This window comes from Hypomesus nipponensis, chromosome 12 (assembly GCF_054491055.1).
Source record: "Hypomesus nipponensis isolate SF chromosome 12, ASM5449105v1, whole genome shotgun sequence".
NCBI lineage: Eukaryota > Metazoa > Chordata > Actinopteri > Osmeriformes > Osmeridae > Hypomesus > Hypomesus nipponensis.
The window spans coordinates 2,512,501-2,533,976 of NC_140372.1; the positions used below are offsets into that span (position 1 = coordinate 2,512,501).

General features: G+C 48.8%; 1 protein-coding gene across 2 annotated transcripts in view; it reads right to left on the bottom strand.

Annotated features, from left to right (window-relative positions):
- Positions 1–16,581, bottom strand: part of LOC146260654 (prospero homeobox protein 1-like) — a 28,358-nt gene extending 11,777 nt beyond the window's left edge. The window contains exons 1-6 of one of the 2 annotated variants that reach the window (XM_084668541.1): positions 16,006–16,581; positions 12,575–12,998; positions 11,937–12,440; positions 10,479–11,693; positions 6,788–6,895; positions 2,245–2,439 (exon numbers count right to left, since the gene is read on the bottom strand). In XM_084668541.1, coding sequence (XP_084524667.1) covers positions 2,245–2,439; positions 6,788–6,895; positions 10,479–11,693; positions 11,937–12,440; positions 12,575–12,925 — 2,373 coding nt within the window. In that variant the 5' untranslated portion in view covers positions 12,926–12,998; positions 16,006–16,581. Of the gene's footprint in view, positions 1–2,244; positions 2,440–6,787; positions 6,896–10,478; positions 11,694–11,936; positions 12,441–12,574; positions 12,999–15,770; positions 15,986–16,005 lie in introns of those variants that run through there. The other variant, XM_084668542.1, reaches the window with a different exon arrangement.
- Positions 16,582–21,476: the final 4,895 nt, after the last annotated feature.

Below are 21,476 nucleotides of genomic sequence, written 5' to 3' on the forward strand. Positions count from 1 at the left end.
TCTCCTCACATTCATACAGAATGGGAGGGTCTGTGAGGGGCAGGAGGGGCTGTGAGGGGCAGGAGGGGCTGTGAGGGGCAGGAGGGGCTGTGAGGGGCAGGAGGGGCTGTGAGGGGCTGTGAGGGGCAGGAAGGGCTGTGAGGGGCAGGAGGGGCTGTGAGGGGCTGTGAGGGGCAGGAGGGGCTGTGAGGGGCAGGAGGGGCTGTGAGGGGCAGGAGGGGCTGTGAGAGGCAGGAGGGGCTGTGAGGGGCTGTGAGGGGCTGTGAGGGGCAGGAGGGGCTGTGAGGGGCTGTGAGGGGCAGGAGGGGCTGTGAGGGGCTGTGAGGGGCAGGAGGGGCTGTGAGGGGCTGTGAGGGGCAGGAGGGGCTGTGAGGGGCTGTGAGGGGCAGGAGGGGCTGTGAGGGGCAGGAGGGGCAGGAGGGGCTGTGAGGGGCTGTGAGGGGCAGGAGGGGCTGTGAGGGGCAGGAGGGGCAGGAGGGGCTGTGAGGGGCTGTGAGGGGCAGGAGGGGCTGTGAGGGGCAGGAGGGGCAGGAGGGGCTGTGAGGGGCTGTGAGGGGCAGGAGGGGCTGTGAGGGGCAGGAGGGGCAGGAGGGGCTGTGAGGGGCTGTGAGGGGCAGGAGGGGGAAAACTACTTGACACCTCAAACAAAGCTCTCCTTTTTTCTGTTGCCGTGTAGTTCAGGACAAACGCACATTTTGCGGAAATGCTACCATGCACACATGCATGCACACACGCATGCACACACACACACACACACACACACACTACTGTTCGAGCTAATGAGCGTGTTGGAACGCTGGCAGCACACATGCATCAGGCCGTTAGAGAACGAGAGAGAGAGAGGGCTACATCTTTCTCCAAGGCCCCTGGCAAAGATAGACTCTCTCTCTCTCTTTCTCTCTCTATGTGTGTCTCGTCTCCAAAGAGGCAGGCCAGCAATTAAGGGTCTAACACGTTTCTATCAGAGGAGAGAAGAGGAGTAGAGGAGGGAGAGGAAGGTTAGGTGGGCAGGAAGGCTGGATGGAGGGAGGAGAGGTAAACAGAGAGGTAAACAAAGACGTGGCTAGGGGAGGCGGAAGAGAGAAAGGGAGGGAGGGATGGAGGGGGGGAGAAGAGGAGAGACCGTTAATGAAGTGTCTATAATTACTGCTACCCCCCATGCCAAGCTTAAGGAATGACTCACACACACTCACACTCACACACACTCACGCACACTCACACACACACAAGCACACAAAGAATTTCATTACTGATAAATGCTGTTTATGAGTAAATGATAATAAACTTAAAATTGAAACTTGAAATCCCCACACAGAATGTCTTCAAAAAGAAGAATATATAGGCGAGTGACAGAATGAAAAAAAGTATGAGTAGAAATTTTGGGAAGTCTCAATGGAGACGTAAAGGACCTGTCCACTGATGGAGAAGATTATTGTTGAAAGAACAGGATGCAGAGGAGAGGGGGAGGAGGAGGAGAGAGAGAGAGGGGAGGAGAGAGGAGAAGACAGGGGAGGAGGAGAGAAGAGGAGGAGAGAGAAGACAGGGGAGGAGGAGAGAAGAGGAGGAGAGAGAAGACAGGGGAGGAGGAGAGAGCAGGAGGAGAGAGGAAGGAGGAGAGTGTGTAGGGGGGGGAGTTTGTGGGGGACAAACCAAGGTGAAACTTTGATGATGCTAAATTTGGCGAAAGGAGGATAGACTTGCTGTGTGTGTGTGTGTGAGGCAGAGACTTGCTGAATCGGCCACGGTTCCAGTTTCATGCCTCTGAGTTTGACAGCAGGACAAGGGAAGGAGAGAGAGAAATCAAGAGGAGAAAGTCCCCAGCCAGCAATGTCCCTCCAGGGCACAGGGACAGAGACATGGAGGGAGGGGGGAGGGGTGATTTGCATAGTAAGACTGTACCCTATATGTGTGTGGATATGTGTGTGTGTGTGTGTGTGTGTGTGTGTGTGTGTGTGAATGTTTGTATATGGATATGTGTGTGTGTGTGGTTTGCAAAACCAAACCCCACATGCACATATGTAAATGTCTTGTGGCTCCCTCTTGACCCTCTGGTGATAGTGTGTGTGTGTATGTACGTGAGTGTGTGTGTGTGAGTGAAAGTATGTGCGTGAGTGTGTGTGGGTGTTACCCCAGATCCCGTGCAGACAGACGGGAGGGAGAAACGACGCCCCTAACACAATCACTGCAAATCTGTCAAGGACACACACACACCCACACACACACCCGCACACGGCTGTCCCTTACCTCAAAGTCGTTGGCCTTGTTGTAGTGCATGTTGAGCGCCCGGTAGAGCTCACTCTCCCGGCCCACACTCAGATCCTCCACGCTCGCCACGCCCTCGTTGATGGCCTGACGGGCAAACTTCTCCATCTGGATGTAGTAGAACTCTCTGAAGTTACTGAACCACTTGATGAGCTGGGAGGTGATGCAGCGATTAAACTGTGGAGAGAGAAGGGGGGAGGGGGGTGTAGAGAGAAAGGAAATTGGAAGAAGGGGCACAGGGTTTCGGATGAAATAAAAAAAGCCTGATTAACCATTAATTCAATTTAATAAATTCAAAGCAAATGAAAAAAAACATCACAAAAAAACATGTCCAGTTTTTCAATTGTTGGATTTGTATTTCATAAACTGACTGCATAAATATAATACATTTTTATTTCATTTAATGGACTCCAAACCCCGGTGTGTATGTGTGTGTGTTGCTATGTGTGTGTGTTGCTATGTGTGTGTGTTGCTATGTGTGTGTGTTCTTTAACATGACAGGCAAGAGACAGAAAGGGCAGAGAGACCAGTAAGGACACAGTTAATTACTGCTGACGGATAATTTAGCAGAAAAGACTAAGAGGTACGCGGAACACACATTCAGTTACACACCCACGCACACCAACGCACACCCACACCCACACACACAGTTCAAGCATGTATTTAACCTCTGCAGGATTGAAACTACACACACTCTGAGAGGGTCCTCTCGTTCTACAGAAAGAGAAGCAGGGAGGGAACAGAGGGAACAAGGGAAGAGAGAAGAGAAACGAAGACAGAGCAGGAACTAACTGATCTCTTCATTCCCTTTGGTAGGACTGGGAGATATGACCCACTGAATAGACTCTGACTGGCCTGGGTGTGTGTGTGCGTGAGTGTGTGTGGGTGAGTGTGTGGGTGTGTGTGAGAGAGAGAGTGTGTGTTCATCTCCGCCTGTGTAGGAGGCCTTTCCCTTTTCATTCTTGCCCGAAGGAGACAAAACGTTGCTGTGTGTGTGTGTGTGTGTGTTCAGTGAAGAGGAAAAACGGCTTTGACATGGAGATTAGGCTTGGTATTGTTACGAGACATTGTCTCGGAGGGGCAAAGGATGAGAGAGGGAGAGACAGGTTTGGAGAGGGAGAGAGAGGGAGCAGGAGAGGAGAGATGGGGCAGAGACAGATGGAGGTGGAGTAAGGGGGGTGGGAGAGAGAATGAAATGGAGGTATTTTGCAGGACTGGTCAGAAAGTGAAATGTGTGTGTGTGTGGGTAAGAGAGGGAACTGAGATTTAAAATGTTTAGGAAGGACAGGAAACAAGAGAGGAGACACAAAAGAGCAACAGAGACAGATTGTGACAACACACCACCCCTCATCAGCACCACCAGTGAAGGAATGAGATGGAAAGATGGATGGAGGAAAGGAAAGTGGAAGACAAAGAGCTGAGCAAGGGGAATGCCGCTGGGTGTTAGTGGAGGAAGAGAGGAAGAGAGGAGGGAGGAGGGAGGAAGAGAGGAAGAGAGGAGGGAGGAGGGAGGAGGGAGGAAGAGAGGAAGAGAGGAAGAGAGGAGGGAGGAAGAGAGGAAGAGAGGAGGGAGGAAGAGAGGAAGAGAGGAGGGAGGAAGAGAGGAGGGAGGAAGAGAGGAAGAGAGGAGGGAGGAAGAGAGGAAGAGAGGAGGGAGGAAGAGAGGAGGGAGGAAGAGAGGAAGAGAGGAGGGAGGAAGAGAGGACGGGACAGTGTCAGGGAGCCCCAGGGCGAGACGTCAGGCCCAACACGTATCCTTAAAGAATCTGTCGACCACAACAGGATTTTCAGGCATTTGTGCCATAAGGGTTCTCTATGGACGTAAGCTTCTGCAGGGCATCAGGACATTTGGTTTGACCTGTCCTGTCTGGGGTTGAACATGTGACCTGCCCTGTCTTGGGTCTTACATGTTTGTGAGCATTTTGTTCTTTGTCTTTTGCATAACATAAATACCGACCGTTCAGATTATATATTTTTATCCTCTAAAATTCTCAGTTTGGAAATTGATCTGCCATTTTAAATACGAATGACATGACAAAACACACTGACATCCTATGTAAGACAGGCACGTTAAGACAATGCGTCTAAATCACTCATTTGCCATGTTCTCAAAGACATAGGATACATCTCTAACTGACTGTGTGTGTGTGTGTGTGTGTGAGAGTGAGAGTGTATGTGGGAAGTCAAAACAAGGAGGAGTCCAGGCTAACAAGGATCTAATTAATTTCACCTCCTGGACACTAACGAGTCCTAACGAGGTCTTGATTGTTGTGTCTGACTCACTCAAGACGAGACGAGACGAAACATCTCAGCCCATAAGATCGTCTGGTCAAAAGGCAAGGGCTTTCACTGCTCAATTAGACTGTGTGCGTGTGTGTCAGAGAGAGAGAGATAATAATGTGTGTGCGTGTGTGTTCATCTGTGTCTAACAGTTGTCTGCTCAACCCACTTCCCACAGTACGGATTTGGGGTCTTAAAACAGCCCATTCAGAGAGCCTCTGTCTAAATTCAACTCCAATTAACTAGTAATTTATGCCTAATTCCCCTACACACAAACCAACTCACCCTCCCAAACACATGGTCCTTATTGTTTTTGTGTAGATGGGAGGAGGTGGGGGAGGGAGGGGGGGGTGTCTGGGAGGGGAGGAGGAGGGGGGGGGCGAGATCTATGACCCGTATTTAGGAGATGGTAATAACTTGGGAAAGTAATGAAATATGAATAAATAAAATGTACAAAAGGACACACACATACCAACACACAAACACAAACTAACACACACACACACACACACAACATTGCGACAGGATGGTTTGGATCCTCCTGGGTTTCTCTGCAGCAAAGGAAAAGAACAATCCTCGCAAATGGGATTTAGGATTAGGCCGGATTAATTTTGATTAAATGTAATCTAGTAATCTATGCAAAGAATCGCTCTGGTGCTTGTGGGATTAATTATGATTAGATCTCAATTAGAAGTAAAGTCTAAAACTGATAATCATGTAACAACATGATCTTAATATTGTGTATGTAAAATAGAGAGATACAGTTTCCATACATTTGACAGAATATTTTGCTTAGAAGAATACGCGGACAATGTGTATAAAACATTTCCCCAAAACAAAAAGTTGCATGAACATTGTCTTTTAAAATAATTTAAAAGATCAAATGTAATTTCACTGAAGGAGAATTTAGATATGGAGGATTAGCACAACCGAGTCAAGGGAAGTTTGATAAATCAGAGAGGGTTACACCCAGGGCCGTACGGAGCGAGGCAGGGCAGAGGCAGGGCAGAGGCAGGGCGGATGGCAGGACGGAGGCAGGGCAGTGTGTTGGTAATGTGTTGAGGCACCGCGCGTCGTGTTGTGTAACCCTGTGATGTCACCAGCCATCTTCCTGAGGCCTGAGCGCAGGTACGCTCGCTTAGCAACCGGCTGTCCGGGGCAACCCTCCTCGGGTGGGGAGCCGTGGCAAAGGATGCGACATCGCCGCGAGGAAACAGTCACCGTGGATACGGGCCCAAAGGCAGCTGGTGTGTGTGTGTGTGTGGTGGTTTGAATAATGTGTCCTGAATCTGTCAGTGTATTCAGAAGGCCGTATGCTCCTGAACAACACAAAAATACAGTAAACAATCCTCTCCTTTGTTTTAGGGGCTGTGCCCATGTAGTGGGCTTCATTTGTTTGTTTGGGGCCCCCCCCCCCATCTCTCATCCCTTCCCTTCATCCATCTCGCCCTCCTCCTTCTCTCTATCCTCTGTCGCAGTCTAACCCCCCCCCCACACACACACACACACACACACACACACACACACACACACAAGCCTGCAGCAACAGTTGGAAGCTGTTTCCAGTGGGTTAGGGTCGGGGCCAGACAGAAACATCATAGGCCGTCCAGAACAACTCATAATAATCTGAAGGGTTGGTGTTTGGTTTCTGTGTGTGTGTGCGTAACACTTCTACGCATCATATTGTTTGCGCGGTACATGTGTGAGACAGGCAGTGATGAGTGAGAATTTGTGAGAGAGAAAGTGGGATTTTAATGTCCCCCCCCCCCCCCCCCACACACACACACACACACCCTTACAGACACCAGATTAAGGCCAGTTATTCTAATTGGTCTACAAAGAGCTGACGGGCTGCTCTTCTGTGCCCCATCTGTGCCTAGCAACACCACACACACACACACACACACACACACACTGTAACAACACAAGACTAAGACGCACTAAAATGACAGGAAAACAGAGCCATGAGCAGGCTATCAGGAGCCCAGATTCACAGGGAGGCTGAGGTCAGGGGGCGCAGGAAGCAGGGAGGAGGAGATAAGAGGGAAAGTGGAAAAATGACAGAATGGAAAGAATGAGAGAGGGGAGGAATGATAGCGAGAGAGAGACAGAGATAGATATACAGAGATAGAGGAGAGAGGGAGAGGGAGAGAGAGAGCCAGAGAGAGAGAGAGAGAGAGAAGAGAGAGAGAGAGAGAGAGAGAGAGAGAGGGGGGGGAGATAAGGGGCAGGACAGAAGCCTTACCTTGACGTCTGAGAAGAACATCTTGAGCATGTTGGAGGAGGGGTATCTGGTGTAGAAGAACATGAGTTTGGCCTTCTTCAGGTGGTTAGGAGACAAGCCCTCCTGGATCTGGGCGGGACGGGGTTAAGGAGCAACGCTTGGGTTCCTTCACTGTGCTCTGGTGTGTGTGTGTGTGTGTGTGTGTTTGGGTGTGTGTGTGTTTGGGTGTGTGTGTGTTTGGGTGTGTGTGTGTTTGGGTGTGTGTGTGTTCCCGTGTCTAGGGAGGATTTGAGGCTAATCAGAATGGTGGCAATTAGATTTCTGTGCACACACACACACACCTCATCATGTACAGACATCATCTCTCTCACACACACAGAGAGATGATGAGAGGCTTCTACCACAGGCAGGAAAGGTGTGTGTGTGTGTGTGTGTGTGTTGGACCCAGCTGTGCCTTCTCTCTCTCCATGTTGCCATTTCCCAGCCACATTAACAGCTCTATAATCTATCAGAGGAGAAGAGGGGGGGGGGCAATCAATGAAACCCCCACAAGGTCAATTAACAACCCCCCCCACCCCCCCACCCACTTCTCTCACGCACACACACACACACACACAGAAGGGTGAAAACACCCAGGAGACCTGCGACAGATAGATTTGAGGGAGGGGAGGTGGGGAGGCAATGTATGTGGATGGGGCAGAGGGGTGGGTGGTGGAGGAGGGGTGGGGGTGGGTGGAGGAGGAGGGGTGGGGGTGGTGGAGGAGGGGTGGGGTGGGTGGAGGGGTGGGGTGGGTGGAGGAGGGGTGGGGTGGGTGGAGGAGGGGTGGGTGTGGGTGGAGGAGAGAGAGAGGGATGTCTGAGGGGGATGGAGACAGAGGTGGGGAAGCAGACAGCGAGAGCTGCGGAGGAAGACCGCGCAAGCAGAGAGAAGAAGAAGAGAGGAAGTCCCGGCTTAGCAGTTAGCACGACTTGTTAGCGATAATCTGTCAAAACAGTCTGACACACAAAGGGCCGAGAAGCAGCGTGGGGGGGGGGGGGGGGGAGTTGTTTCGTAAGGCAAAACACTGTTACCTCACAACTGAGTCATCTTACCTCCTCTTTCCTACAAGGGAGACTTATTTTTCGTAGAAATCACACACACGCGTGGGTGTGCACACACATACAAACACAAACACACAATAACACTCGTGCCTCAGCTTGGCTCAAGGTCGAAAAAGGGAATAATGCCCAAATAAATATGAAGCACTTATAGGGAGGGGTGCGGAGTGTGTGTGTGTGTGTGTGTGTGTGTGTGAGTATGGGTACGGAGTGGGTGTGTGTGTGTGAGAGAGGATGGGTACGGAGTGTGTGTGTGTGTGTGAGAGAGGATGGGTACGGTGTGTGTGTGTGTGTGAGGATGGGTACGGAGTGTGTGTGAGAGAGGATGGGTATGGTAGCTAAAGGGAGCTCCTGAATAAACAGCACAGCTGGGGAAGGGATGTTCCCTGTTCTCCCCCCCCCCCTCTCCCCACCTCACCCTGCCTGTGTTACACAGGACAGACAATAACAGCTGAAATCTGACCTATCTGCCAGGTGTACAGGACAAGGGCAGGGGGCAGGGGGATGGAGGAGAGGAGGGAAGAGAGGGAGAGAGAGAAGGGAATGGTGAGGGAGGAGTGGGGGAAGGTTAGCACATCCATAAATTAATGCTGGACATCTGCTCGGTAACATAAAGGATTACAGAAACACACAGACCTGAGGATGGCTGTGTGTGTGTGTACCAAAGGGAAAAATAAAAAAGTGAGGAATGATTCCTCTTAACCTCCCTCCCCCGACACCCCCCCCCCCCCCCCCGACACACACACACACACGTGGCCGAACATGAGATGACCTATAACAGAACTGGAGTATTGGAGTGTGTGTTGTAGCTTGCCTGAGGAGAATGACTGTGCTGTTGTTGTCTGGGTTATGTCAATAGTTTCACCCTCCAGCCTCACTCCTACAACTGACAACAGATCTGCCCTGCGATAAGCGCACAATACAACCCCCACACTGCAGGTTACACAGGCTAGTGTGTGTGTGTGTGTGTGTGTGTGCAGTCTTGTGTGTTTTTATTTCCTTTGGAACCCTAACTCTCTCATATCATGCAAATACCCAACTGCCAGCCAGGTTCTGCTCCTTGGGATGCAAAGAGGCTGTGTGTCTGTCTGTGTGCGTGTGTGTCTGTCTGTGTGTGTCCCTGTGTGTGTGTGTGTGTGTGTGTGTGTGGGCGGTACGTGTATGTACGGACATGCTGTTGTATGGATGAAATAAACATCTAACTCTTTAACTGCTCTTTGATAATGACCAACAGCCTTTTTTCATCTCTGTAGCACCTGCTCTCGCTGGACTTGGATTTGAAAGTCCTGTTTTTCTGTTCACTTTGTTCTTCAAACGTGTGAGTGTTTGTGTGTGTTCTGATGCTGTGTGTGTGTGCTCCAGCACAGTCTGTGTGTGTGTGTGAGAGAGAGAGAGAGTGTGTGTGTGTGCGCATGCATGTGTGAGAGAGAGATTATCCCGAACCCAGTGTACTGGATGGGATGAGCCTCTCAATATGAAAGGTTAAGAATGAAAGATAAACAGCTACCTGCAAAACACCTGCCCACATGAGCCGACCATGAAAGAGAGAGAGAGTGTAGGACACATGGAAAACTGAGTAGCACACACACACACACACACACACATACACACAAACTGGCAAAACAACTGCAGTATGTGTGAGTGTTTTTGTCCATCAACACTATCACTGTAACCGAGGATTTATGGATGTATCAGTGAGACAGAAAAACAGGAGAGAACACAGCTGTTGAGGAGGACTGCTGATGAAATAAATTATACGACTTCAATAAGTCTTAACCAAGTGTAATATAACTTATTACAAACTGAGGGAAAGAAAGAAAATCTAGAAACATAATGTTTTTCGAAATCTCATGTTTTTGACCCGCTGTTCTTTTCTTTGTCCAGGTTAATAATGACAGCCCTCACCCTTACATCCCTTTCTGTCTTTGAAACATGATTAGCTTTGAGCTTATATGTACAAAGTCTTACCTCACACACACACACACACACCATGAAATATGATTTGCTTTGAGCGTTTATGTACAAAGTCTTAATGATGAAAGAGGATTTTAACAGCGCAAGAGTGTGTGAGGACAGGAAAGATGGATTGAGTGTGTGTGTGTTTGTGTGGGAGAGAGCGAGCAAGAGAGAGAAGAGGGGAGGGGGGGGGTTCTCAACACCTCAGAGAACCACTCCCTACTGCTCTAACTTGAAAGGCTGGAGACCAGCGTGCGACCTGTTTAATCTTCCCCTTGCAAGACCCGCGCGCACCTTTTCATCTCCCCCCACCAGCAGAACACAGGGGTTGAAGCAGGAACCAATTAATGAAGATTAATGAAAATTAAGGACTTTCACAGATAGTACTGTGACTGCTACCGCCACCAAGACGTCTCCGAGCAACAGGCTAGCGTGTGCGTGTGCGAAAGTGTGTGTGTGTGTGAAACTGAGTGTTGGTGGGTGTGTGTGAGACTGTGTGTGTGAAGCTCCCAGGCTGATGTGAAACAGAGAAGCTGAACTGAATCTGTTTTAGTTCCATATGCCATCGAACCCCCCCCCCCCCACACACACACACACACACACACACACACACACACACACACACACACACGGTCTCCAGTACGCTAGGTAAGGATACAGTGCTGCCAGAGTAGGATGAGATGTCGCTCATGTCCTGGAGGTCTCCGCACTCTGACTTGATGAGGGACAGGGACAGCCCCTCGCTGCCCCCGCCGTGCTGCGACGGAGAGCTCTGCCTCAGGTGGTGGTGTCCAAGATGGCCGCCTCCGCCCACCGCCATCTTGGTTCTGAGGCTCATGGTTTCCCTGGAGAGGTCCAGGGACTCTGGGGAGGAGCGCATGTCTTTCCCCCCCATGTAGGCACCTCCGTGGTGCCCCAGGGGGCTCTGGAAGGGGTAGCCCATGAGCGGGAGGGGAAAGGGGTGGCGGAACGACGGTGGGCTGAAGCCCAGGGTGGCGGAGAGAGGGGAGGGGTGGAGGGAGGGGTGGTGAGGGTGGGGCGGGGGCAGGGAGGGGCTGGGGTGCTCCGCTCCACTCTTCCTGACCACCAGGGGCAGCGCCTCCGTCTGGTCGTTGGCGGGCGGGGCGGCGCTCAGACTCCCGAACGAGTCGAGCGGGCTGGGCATGAGGACGTCGCCGAAGCACTGCAGTCTCTGATTGGCCGAGTGGAAGTCTCCGGGGCTGTCTCCGCTCAGGCTCATGTTCATGGTGAGGCCGGGGAAACGGGGGTCGGGGGTGAGGCTGGGCAGGGGTCGGAAGGCCTGGGGGGCGGAGGTGTTGGGGGGGCGGTGGTGCTGGTGGCTGGCAGGGGGGCCCTTGGGGGAGGAGAAGCCCTTGACCACAGTGTCCACTACCTGGGACATGGCACAGTTCAGTTCCTGTTTCAGGGTTTCGGCCAGCTGCCTCGCCTCCGTGTGCGCGGAGCCCCTGCCTCCCCTCTCTCCCCTCCTCCCCCCGTCCCTCTTCCCCCTCCCTGCCTGCCTCTCATCCTCCTCCTCCTCCTCCTCCCTGCCTTCCTCCCCCTCTCCGTCCAGCAGGGCCTGCTCCTTCAGCAGGGCGCGCGCCCGGTCCAGGAACAGGCCCGGGTCCAGCTCCGACAGGTCGTCCTGGTGACGGCCGTCTCCTCGGTGACGGATGCCCCCGGCGGGGGCGGCGGCAGAGGAGGCGTTGTTGCGGTTCCTGTGCCTCTCCTCCAGCCCGTCGGAGCGGATGCTGTCCTCTGATAGGTTGCCGTCCTCTTCCCTCTCTCCGCTCTCCTGCTCTCCGCTGTCCTCGTCCTCCGTCTCCGAGTCGTAAATCTGATAAAACTTCTCCTGCAGCTGGCGTAGCTGCTTCTGCAAGCACAACCATGTCCAGCATGTAACTGCTGATAACACTTTACTATATGTTAGGTAGTGAGTGAGTTAGCCATTGAGTTAACTAGTTTGTCAGTGACTTAGTCAGCTCGTGAGCTAGTGAGTGACTTAGTTAGGGAGTGAGTGACTTAGTTAGCTAGTGAGTTAGTGAGTGACTTAGTTAGCTAGTGAGTTAGTGAGTGACTTAGTTAGCTAGTGAGTGAGCCAAACAGATGGTCCTACCTGCATGTCTTCCAGCTGCAGTTTGAGCTGGCGTCTCTCCTCCAGCCTCTGCTCCTGGCGAGCGCACACCAGCTGTGTGAAGCTGTGCTGCTGCTGGGGCAGACGCTGCTTTCGCTTGTTCTCCCTGCATCCCTCGCCCGGCCTGGAGCCGGGGGGGCTGGGGGCCTGCTGCAGCAGACGGGGCCCCTCCCTCTCCTGGCGCCCCCTCTCCCCCTCGCGTTGGCCCTCCCGCTCGCCCGGACGCAGCGACGCCACGCAGGGCGAGTGGCTCATGCCCCGGATGATGTTCTCCACGCGGGCGCGCTTGGCCCGCAGGTGCTCGTCGGAGAGGCGCTCCAGGTCGAAGCTGCTGAGGGGCGGGTGAGCGGACAGGGGCGAGGGCCGTCCGAAGGGGGGCGGCCCGGGGGACAGGCAGTCCTGGGGGCTGTCCCGGTCCCTGGAGGAGCTGCTGCACACGTCCTCCGCGTGGATCTCTGATCCCGTGCTGGATAGACCTCCGCTGCCCTGCCACGGCGGAGAAAAGAATGAATGAATGACTTACTGAGGGGACATATTCACGGTATTGTTATCACTCTTCAGTGGCCATAACAAGTGTTTATAATAATATAATGTGTGAGTGTGTGTGAGGTCTTCCCTACCTGGAACCCCACCTCGCTGCCTCCGTTCTTCCCCATGTTGCTCTTCAGCAGCTGGGAGATGATGGTGGCTCCGGGGAAAGGCATCATGGCGTCCTCGTAGGAGTTGGCCCTCTTCAGTAGCTTCCTCAACACGTTGGACTTCTCCCCCTCCCCATTGGTCCCCCTGTGACTGTGGGGGACCAATGAACAGTCTCCGTCCTGCTCGGCCCCGTGCGATTGGTTCATGGCGTTGAGTAGTGTCTCTCTGGCTTGGGCGAAGATCACACCGCCCACCGTTCTCTTCACCCCAATGTCCACGCGACGCCTCTTAGTCTGTCTGCTTAGGAGGGAGCTGCTGTCATGATCAGGCATTACGCAGGGCACCTACAGAGGCATGCTGGGGGGGGCTGACAGCCGAACACACTGAGAGGTGTACTCTGGGAACCTGGCCAACGACAAGAGAACAAAAACACATACCAAAAGAATTCATTTCCTCATTCTGCATACACACGTACTGTACACACACACACACACAAGGCACACACACACACACACACACACACAAATGTACACAGGTTATGTACGCGCTCACAGATGAAAGCAATGCTGAAAATCACTCCATTACGCCACGGGAATCAAGGACGAGCGGGAACAAACGCTCATAAACAAGGACAATTCAATAAACACATTTCCTCAGTCTGTCAGGTGTTTCTACTGACAGACTCTGTAACGTTGTGTCAGAGGATAAAGACAGACCTGCTGGCTTTAGATCCATACTGACACAGAGGAGGACTATGGTCTCTATGGCCTTCTCTCTCTCTGTCCCTCTGTTTATATCTCTTTTTATTGTCTCTCTCTTTGTCTGTCTCTTCTGTCTCTCTGTCTCTCTGTTTATATCTCTCTTCTGTCTCTTTCTCTCTGTCTGTCTCTTCTCTCTCTCTCTCTCCTTCTCCGGCTGCGCTGACCCAAATCCAGGGTAGAGAGGCAGGGAGGCCCACAGCCACAGCCTTCCCGGGGGGAAGGTGGAGCTACTGGAGCCAGAACCCTCATCATCGGAAAGACTCGAAAAATGAAGAGATTTTAGTGGTAATTCCATTTCAGTGGTTTAGGAAGGATTTGGGTTTCGATAAAGATGCAGCAATGGATGTTGTTGCTCCAAGCTGACATCAATCTAGTGGTAGTAGCCATGTCGGAAAAGAGTAGTGCTTTATCTTGAAGAACACGGCTGATCCCGGGGAAGGATATCACACTAATGTGATTACTCTGATTGAGATGCTGGTAGACTTGATGAAACTGAAACGCAAACCATGTCCCGATTGAAAGCCTAGAATAATATCTTGCCCTGGATGGATTTTTATCTGTTTGGAAAGCCAAACTTGAGGTGGGGGCCGTGGGAGACACGCAAGGTCACTCGGATCCAAGCACTGAGAACATACCTCGCTGTGCAACCACGCCACAACACTTCCTGTTTAAATGGCCTAAATAATGATACGTCGCAACAGAATAGAACAAGGGACAACATCTATAACCTGTAAGAAAGAGTAAGATGTGTCTCTAGAACTATCAGAGTTTGGGGTGAATATTTGTAAGCAGTGCACAGCCTTTGAAAATGATATACTCCCGTAAGATAGTGGCATTGAAACAAATGCAACTTTATTCAACACGTCCCATGCATAGCTGCAGCGGAATGTAAAAGTGAGGAAGACGGGGTGGTCATTGGCTGTTTGGAGAAAGCGTGGGACACTATTGGTGGTTTGGAGAAAGCGTGGAACACTATTGGATGTCTCAATCACATGCCTCTGGCCTGGTCTATGTTTTGTTATCTGACTCTAAGGTGTATCTAACTCTAAACACACTCACACACACATAGAAAGAAGGCATGCAGGTTGGGTTCCTCCCACTTTTTTCCGCTCTCTCTCTCTCTCTCTCTCTCTCTCTCTCTCTCTCTCTCTCTCTCTCTCTCACACACACACACACACACACACTACAAAGTCAAAAAATCTATTCTAATCTAATCAAATGCTGATTAAAACACCCAAATTGTAAAAAAAAAAAATTAAGATAACAAATCTTCAGCATTGAATTAAACAACAAACAATTAATGTGCACATAATGTACACTTAGAAATGTGTAGCCTAAATCAGCTTTATTAGCTGGTGAAAACAAACTGATTTTAGTTTACCAGAATATAACATAGGATCCCATTACATTTTGAAGCACTTTGCGTAGATTACCCCAGTGGTTGTAAGGTTATAGCTTAACATAGATGAAGGAGATTTCAGAAAGTAAAACTCGTTAGCAAATACAACAACGGGAGAAAAGACGATTAACAGAAGTGGCGCACTAAAATGGAAAATCTTGAGGTTAAGTTGAACTTTCTTATGAAAAAGCAACTGTAAAGGCCCTACAATAGCCTACTGTTAGTCTAATAATATCACAAATACCATAGAATAAAAAAATCTTTATTAGCCTATCCAGACAATAATTTTGCCAAACTAAACATTCACAAGACTACAATACAGGCTAAGAAGTAGCCTATATTCGTGAAAATGAAGACACTTTTTGTATAGATTTTTCTGCACCTGCCGTCACGGGTGTTACATGCTTCAGTACAAACCTATATGCGAATCACACGGAGTAAACTCACCACTGACAGTCCACTTTTCACATAAAGCATAACTGACATAGTAAAAAACTGAAGGGAAAACATTCTAACGACCACAAACCTTAAACATAAATTTTAAAACAGCAGCCCAAAGCACACAGAAGCCTTAAAACTATTCTATCCTATTAGCTAAACAAGAGATGTGAAGACCAGAAACACGACAAAACGTTAATATGTCTCATCTATGCTACAGTAAGTAATGCTAAATCAAGAGACTAACTAAATGGTGCGATCTAACAAGATATAGCCTATAGCCTACCGGGTTTTTTTCACAGTGGGAAGCAGAATTCCAACTAGACTCTATTTGACATCCAAATTCCAAAATGTATCCGTTAATTTAGTCAACTGAGCATGTAAAATAGATAGCCAAAGTCAAATAACCAAAAACAGACTGAATACACCTGAAACAAGGAAAACAACGTAGTATTTTATATAGCCTATGAACTTGTGGCTAACGATATTTTGCCACAAGTTAGCAATCAACAGTCTACTTTTTATAAAGTTTTCTTTCCTAACAAAACTAGTCCACCAAAAAAAACATGAGCTACTCACTGGCAAATGCGGACGTTCTAAAAAACCGTTATCCGTTGGGAGGAAAAAGAAAACTTCATGAAGGCTCTGTAAATCACAGGCCCCCTAGTCAACTGGTTCGGTTGCCTGGTCGAACGACCGGGAAGGTGGAAGTCCAATCTAATCAGTCTCCGGCTTCAAACACACTGAGTGGTTGCAAACACAGGCTGCCGCGGAGCAAAAGTGCGGACATTAACACACATGACTGGCTACTTACTCCGTGGTTGAAATGTGGGCTTGTTTTGCAAGTCGTTTCGTTCAAAATGACAACAGACCGGGTTCGTCAGTCGGATGATGATTATTGTAAATTCTCAGTGCTCGGAACGCCAAAGGAGAGAGAGAGAGACAGAGAGACTGGCAGAGAAAGAGAGAAAGAGAGAGAGACAGAGAGAGAGACACAGAGGGAGATTGGGGCAGAGAGAGACAGAGAGAGAGCGAGCGAGCGAGCGAGAAATGACAAGTGGACTCTTTTGCGCCGCTCTCCTTCCGCGAGAGGGAATGTAGAATGAGTCTCTCTCTCGAAGCTGAGCTGCGCGAGGTTGGAGCGCTCGCGGACCAACAAGAATCACTTAAAGACGCCCGTGAAGGATGCGGGAAGACGTAGCGTCATCACCCGGAGTGATGTAACGCTCGCACCTGACCAATAAGAGACGTCCGTTGGATTTTAGATGGACCACAAAACACCTTGTCTTCAAAGCGGGGAAGGAGAGGATAAACGCTCCAACGAAACAGAATCCTGCTCCCCTTACAACAGCTAAGAGAGGGGGCATACCCCAAGTAAGGACAATGATGTAGCCTAGCCTATATAAACTGCCATTCTACATTTTACTTCTTAGTTTGGGTTCCTTCTACATGGCCAAGACAGGGGGTCTGTCACCTTATGTACAATCTAAATATACCGGACTGTTATCCATGGTGTACCCCTCGGTAACCTGGGTTACTGTAAGGAAGTTTAATATTTTAAGTGTAGGCAATCTGCATGGGTCAGTCAGTCTTTTATATAAGTCTAAATAGGTCTGCAATACAGTTTTGAGGAAGATATTAGTAATTATACAACAATTGTAGATTTAGTTTATTTAATGTCTGTGCATTGGTTATGATATATGTCATAGTCACTTCAAATAAACTATTCTCCAGACATCACATATTTTACATTCATACTTTACTCAGTGTTATTGCAAAAGCAATTGTATATTTCGCGTTTATTGGCTTCTGTCCGCGTGCGCCAAACGCGCAGCCAAGTGTTCTTCTCTTGATAACAGCTCGCGCACTCCGGAGCCGTGGTCTAAGATTATTTGTTCGCTAGGAACCTGTTAAAATTGATAATTGTGATTTGCGATTTGTAATACGCATAGGTCTCAAAGAAAACAATTTGGCAATAAACATTTGCTTTCAATTTTTATGGTCTTAACTGCTCTTTTGAAGAAAACTGACTTTCTAATAAACCTAAGTTCGGTTTGCCACGCTGTTGCCAAATCAATAACTGCGGCAACTCTTTGTCACAGCTTTGCAATGAACAGCTTTGTTATAAAATGCTATGGACATAATAATATTATCAGCGGTAGTCTAATTCAATGCTGACGTGTTAGCTTTTAGTTACAGTAGTAGGCCTAGCCTTCATTCAAATATTTAAGTTTTGTGTTTTTTCATGCCATTGGATTTTATAGAATTTCTCAAATAACTTGAGGCCTGTGTGTTACTTTCGCTCAGAAACAGATTGATGTTTTCGTCATTACTAAAGTAACATGTTCCATGAAAGCCCATCCAAAAACGCGTACATTCACTCAGGAATCTAAAGGCAGAATTGCCCATAGAAACAGCGTATGCGGCGCGCGTCCTCTAATCACACAGACCGTCATTAGTGAGGTATTCGGGTCATCGTGATAAATTCCCCACAGATTAAAAACATCCTCTGAAATTATGGATTTTTATGTGCCACATTTGAAAAAAATTCATTAAACCATTCCATTACTTATTTTGGTTTAATTCAATACACTATAGCTGAGTCAATGCCCATTTAACTGCCGGATGGCAGATAAATCAAGCCTCTATATGGATATTTTTGCAGCACCTATTTAGTATCTTCATAAGCACCCCTCTAATTATTCTAACCTTTATCCCCTTTCCTGACAACAATATTAGATATTTCTGGAAGTATTTGACCATTCTCTGAGTGTAGTTGGACTATTATATTCTGATAGTCTTTTAGGCTTCAAATTGTGGATATAGCCTATAAAACTATTGAGAAAAGTGTTAAATCAATCTTCCATATGGTGCCGCGATTATTAAACAACACTTAAAATCATATATTGCGATAGCTATTCAGCTTCCCGCATCGGTTTTAATTTTTACATGACCGAGTAAATTATAGTCGGAATCCTTTTTGTCATAGGCCTGATGACAACCTGAAAACGGATGCCAGCACAGTTACCGAATAAGCTACACCGGAGGGTGACCTGAAAAGTTTGAGTGCTCTCGTGAAATTTAGATGTGACCGGAAAACGTCACTATAGACTCTTGCTTTTAAAGCTTTGTTTAATTCGACTTCAAAATAATAGCGCTAAGCAAGCGCTAAGTGTTCGGCATTCGAAAATTATTTCTTTTATTTTTGGAGGATGACGGAATCGTCAGAGCTGCAGACTATCCGCCCTTTCATCCTGCAAACCTTTGTGCGACAGAGGATCACTGACGTTTTGCTATGTCAACATCAATCACTTATGTTTGAAAAAGTCATTGTAGGTAAATAATGTTCTGACCTTGTGTTCATGTGTTGTCTATGGTTAATTATAAATTAGGCGCAGTTGTATTTGTTTTGGGTATTTGTAATACTACAGAACAAAGTAGGCTTCATAGGCCAATTACACGTTTTTAATTATCGACATGACGATTTGGTTTTTATTGAACAGTTGCGTTTTTGTATCAATATCGTTGTAATTACCTACTTTAATAGGAAATTAAATGTCATTGCCATTTGTAACCCGATGTGTGTTTACTTGTACATCCCCCTGGTCTGGGTTGCAGCTGTTTTGTTCCTGTTCTTTCCTGCATATTCATCTCTGCATATGTGTCTGTTTGAGAGTGTGTGTGTATCCCTGCATATGTAAATGTGTGTGTACGAGTCGCAACCCATGTTTGTCCGCCCGCCCGCCCGCCCGTCCGCCCGCCTGTGTCCAGCTCCCCTCCACCTAACACAGGTGGTCGGTCAGCTAGAACAGACCCAGTTTGTTCAGCGGATCTATAGCTGGTCTGGAACAGCATGAGGTGAGGGTCACCTTACACAGTCCACAGCTACCTAGCACTGGGGTTTATTCTAATGGTTAATCACTGCTGGAGTGAGACAGGAAAAACAAGTTTGAAATACACCCCGCGAGCCCCCGCAGCAGTCTGGACACACACACACGTGTGCGGACACGCATGTGGTCTCCTCGTAACACCTATCTGTTTGTTTCGGCACCTTCACAAAGAAGATGACACAATGTTCCCGTGTAAACTAATCTGTTTTCAAGAGTGCTCAACACTTTCTTGCACAGAATGAGTAGCTGAGCACATTGGCGTTGGAGCATAAACACATTAGCTATGCAGATGGCGGAGATGAGACGAGAGCAGACAAAGCAGGGAGAGGAATGTGGCCCACTTTAAAGGTCACTACCAGATGGGGGTCAGAGTTTCTCCTACTGATCAGAGATAGGTGTGCACACACACACGCACGTACACACACACACACACACACACACAAAAGTGTGCACGCACACATCCACACAACATATTAAAACATGTAAACATTTTAGTGAAGCACAGACAGACGCAGAAAACACACGTACCCACACTCACGAAACACTTACGAACGTGCATGCACACAAGCGTTCATGCGTACAAACACGTACACTTGCTCACACAAACACACACACACACACACACCTTGCTCTGATGAGAGAGTATCCCATCCAGGCGGACATAGTTCCAGATGTAGGACCTCCTCTATAAAGATGCTCTCTTGGTCTAATGGGACCACAAGTGTGTGTGTGTGTGTGTGTGGTGGGGAAGGAGGGGGGTCACAGCCTCCCATAGTCTTGCTCTCTGTCTTATCCCATATGGCAATTTTTCATCGTGTTGAGTGCAGAGGCAACCATGTCATTTTCATGAATCTCACAACATTCGCAATATTTAGCTATAAGCCAAATAAGTACACCAGGGAAAGGGAAGTAGGCTTGTAGCAGAAGATGCATGGCATCATGTCAGGAAGCTGAGAGCTACCTCCAACTATCCTGATGTCACCATGAAAGAGCCTCAATATCAATTTTGAGTAAAATAGGGAGCGGCGCAAGGCTAGTCTCTGTACCAAAATGGCCTCTCTTGCAGACTGGACAAAGTCTTTATATGGAATCAGGCTGAAGACTAAAGGGATGTACAGATGGAGGTAATGAAGGAGAGTGGCGAAAGGAGGGAATAATGAAGGTATTGTTACCGCTGTGGATACACGACGATAGAGAGATGGAGGGATGGAGAGGAAGAGACGTGCCTGCCTCCCTTTTTATTTTTCAGTCTCTCTGGCATTTCCATCAAGATTGCTATTATTCAGGACATTAGCAAAGAAGAGCTAAAAGCTCTTACTGCTGAGGAGGGTCTGAGGGTCCTAGCTGAGAGCAAGACCCCGAAACGCACACTCACACGCGCACACTCACACACGCACACTCACACGCGCACACTCACACACGCACGCCGTCAAACGCACACGCGAGAGCACATACACTCACACCAAATGCACATGTGCACACACAGACGCACACAGTCACAGGTACACTTGTTTCGTGGAACGACATACAGCACAGTCTCTGTAGTCCCTGTAGTCCCTCAAGTTGGGCACAAGTATTTTTACAGCGTCTACTTAGCCAGTTACTTCCGCTCATACAGAATGAAAACGACAGGCAGTGATATCACTTGGACAACGCCATAATGGTGTTTTGTATGGCGTCTTGCTAGTCCGAAGGATTTACGTCGAGCTAATGATTTAATGGTTACAGGATGCAGCTACAATGGTCGTTGGGAGCTGAGACAGACACTAGATTTAGAAAAAACCCCACAAATAATCCATCACAGGTTATCTCTACCCTGACCCGAGTTTCATGCCAAAATAGCTTCTCACTTAGTTGTCATTTTTACATGAACTTGGAAAGGTGCATGGTTTCCAGCTTTTATTTCCTCATCTCTACACATAATTATAAAAAAAAAACATCCATTAAATTCAATACTGGACTTCTTGTGTCCGTTTTTCAATTTTCCATTCTCTTTTCAGAAACCATAATTCATGCATTTTCTCTTTATCAGACCGAGTTGCATCCTCATGTATTTATTCATGCTGCTCTCGGGTGGACTCTAGATGGACTCTGTTGAATAGACAGACTGGGCTGGATTCTCTGCTGTATTGTGTTGATTCAGACTGAAGGTCTTAATCTAGGCCTGCCATTACCCACACAGAGGCCCAGCCAGCCCCCCTCTCCCCTGCAGTCATGCCCAGCCTCAGAGGCCCCCTGGTGGGTCAGTTGGCAGGCAAGACTGTGGTCTTGGTCTGGGCCTTGGCCTGTCGCCCTGCCCTGGTTCTCCATCCTGCGGGCCCTTACCACCCGGGTCCCAGCCCCAGTTCAGAGCCTCTCTTCTGGCCTGGCTGAGCCCCTCGGCCCCCCTTGGCTC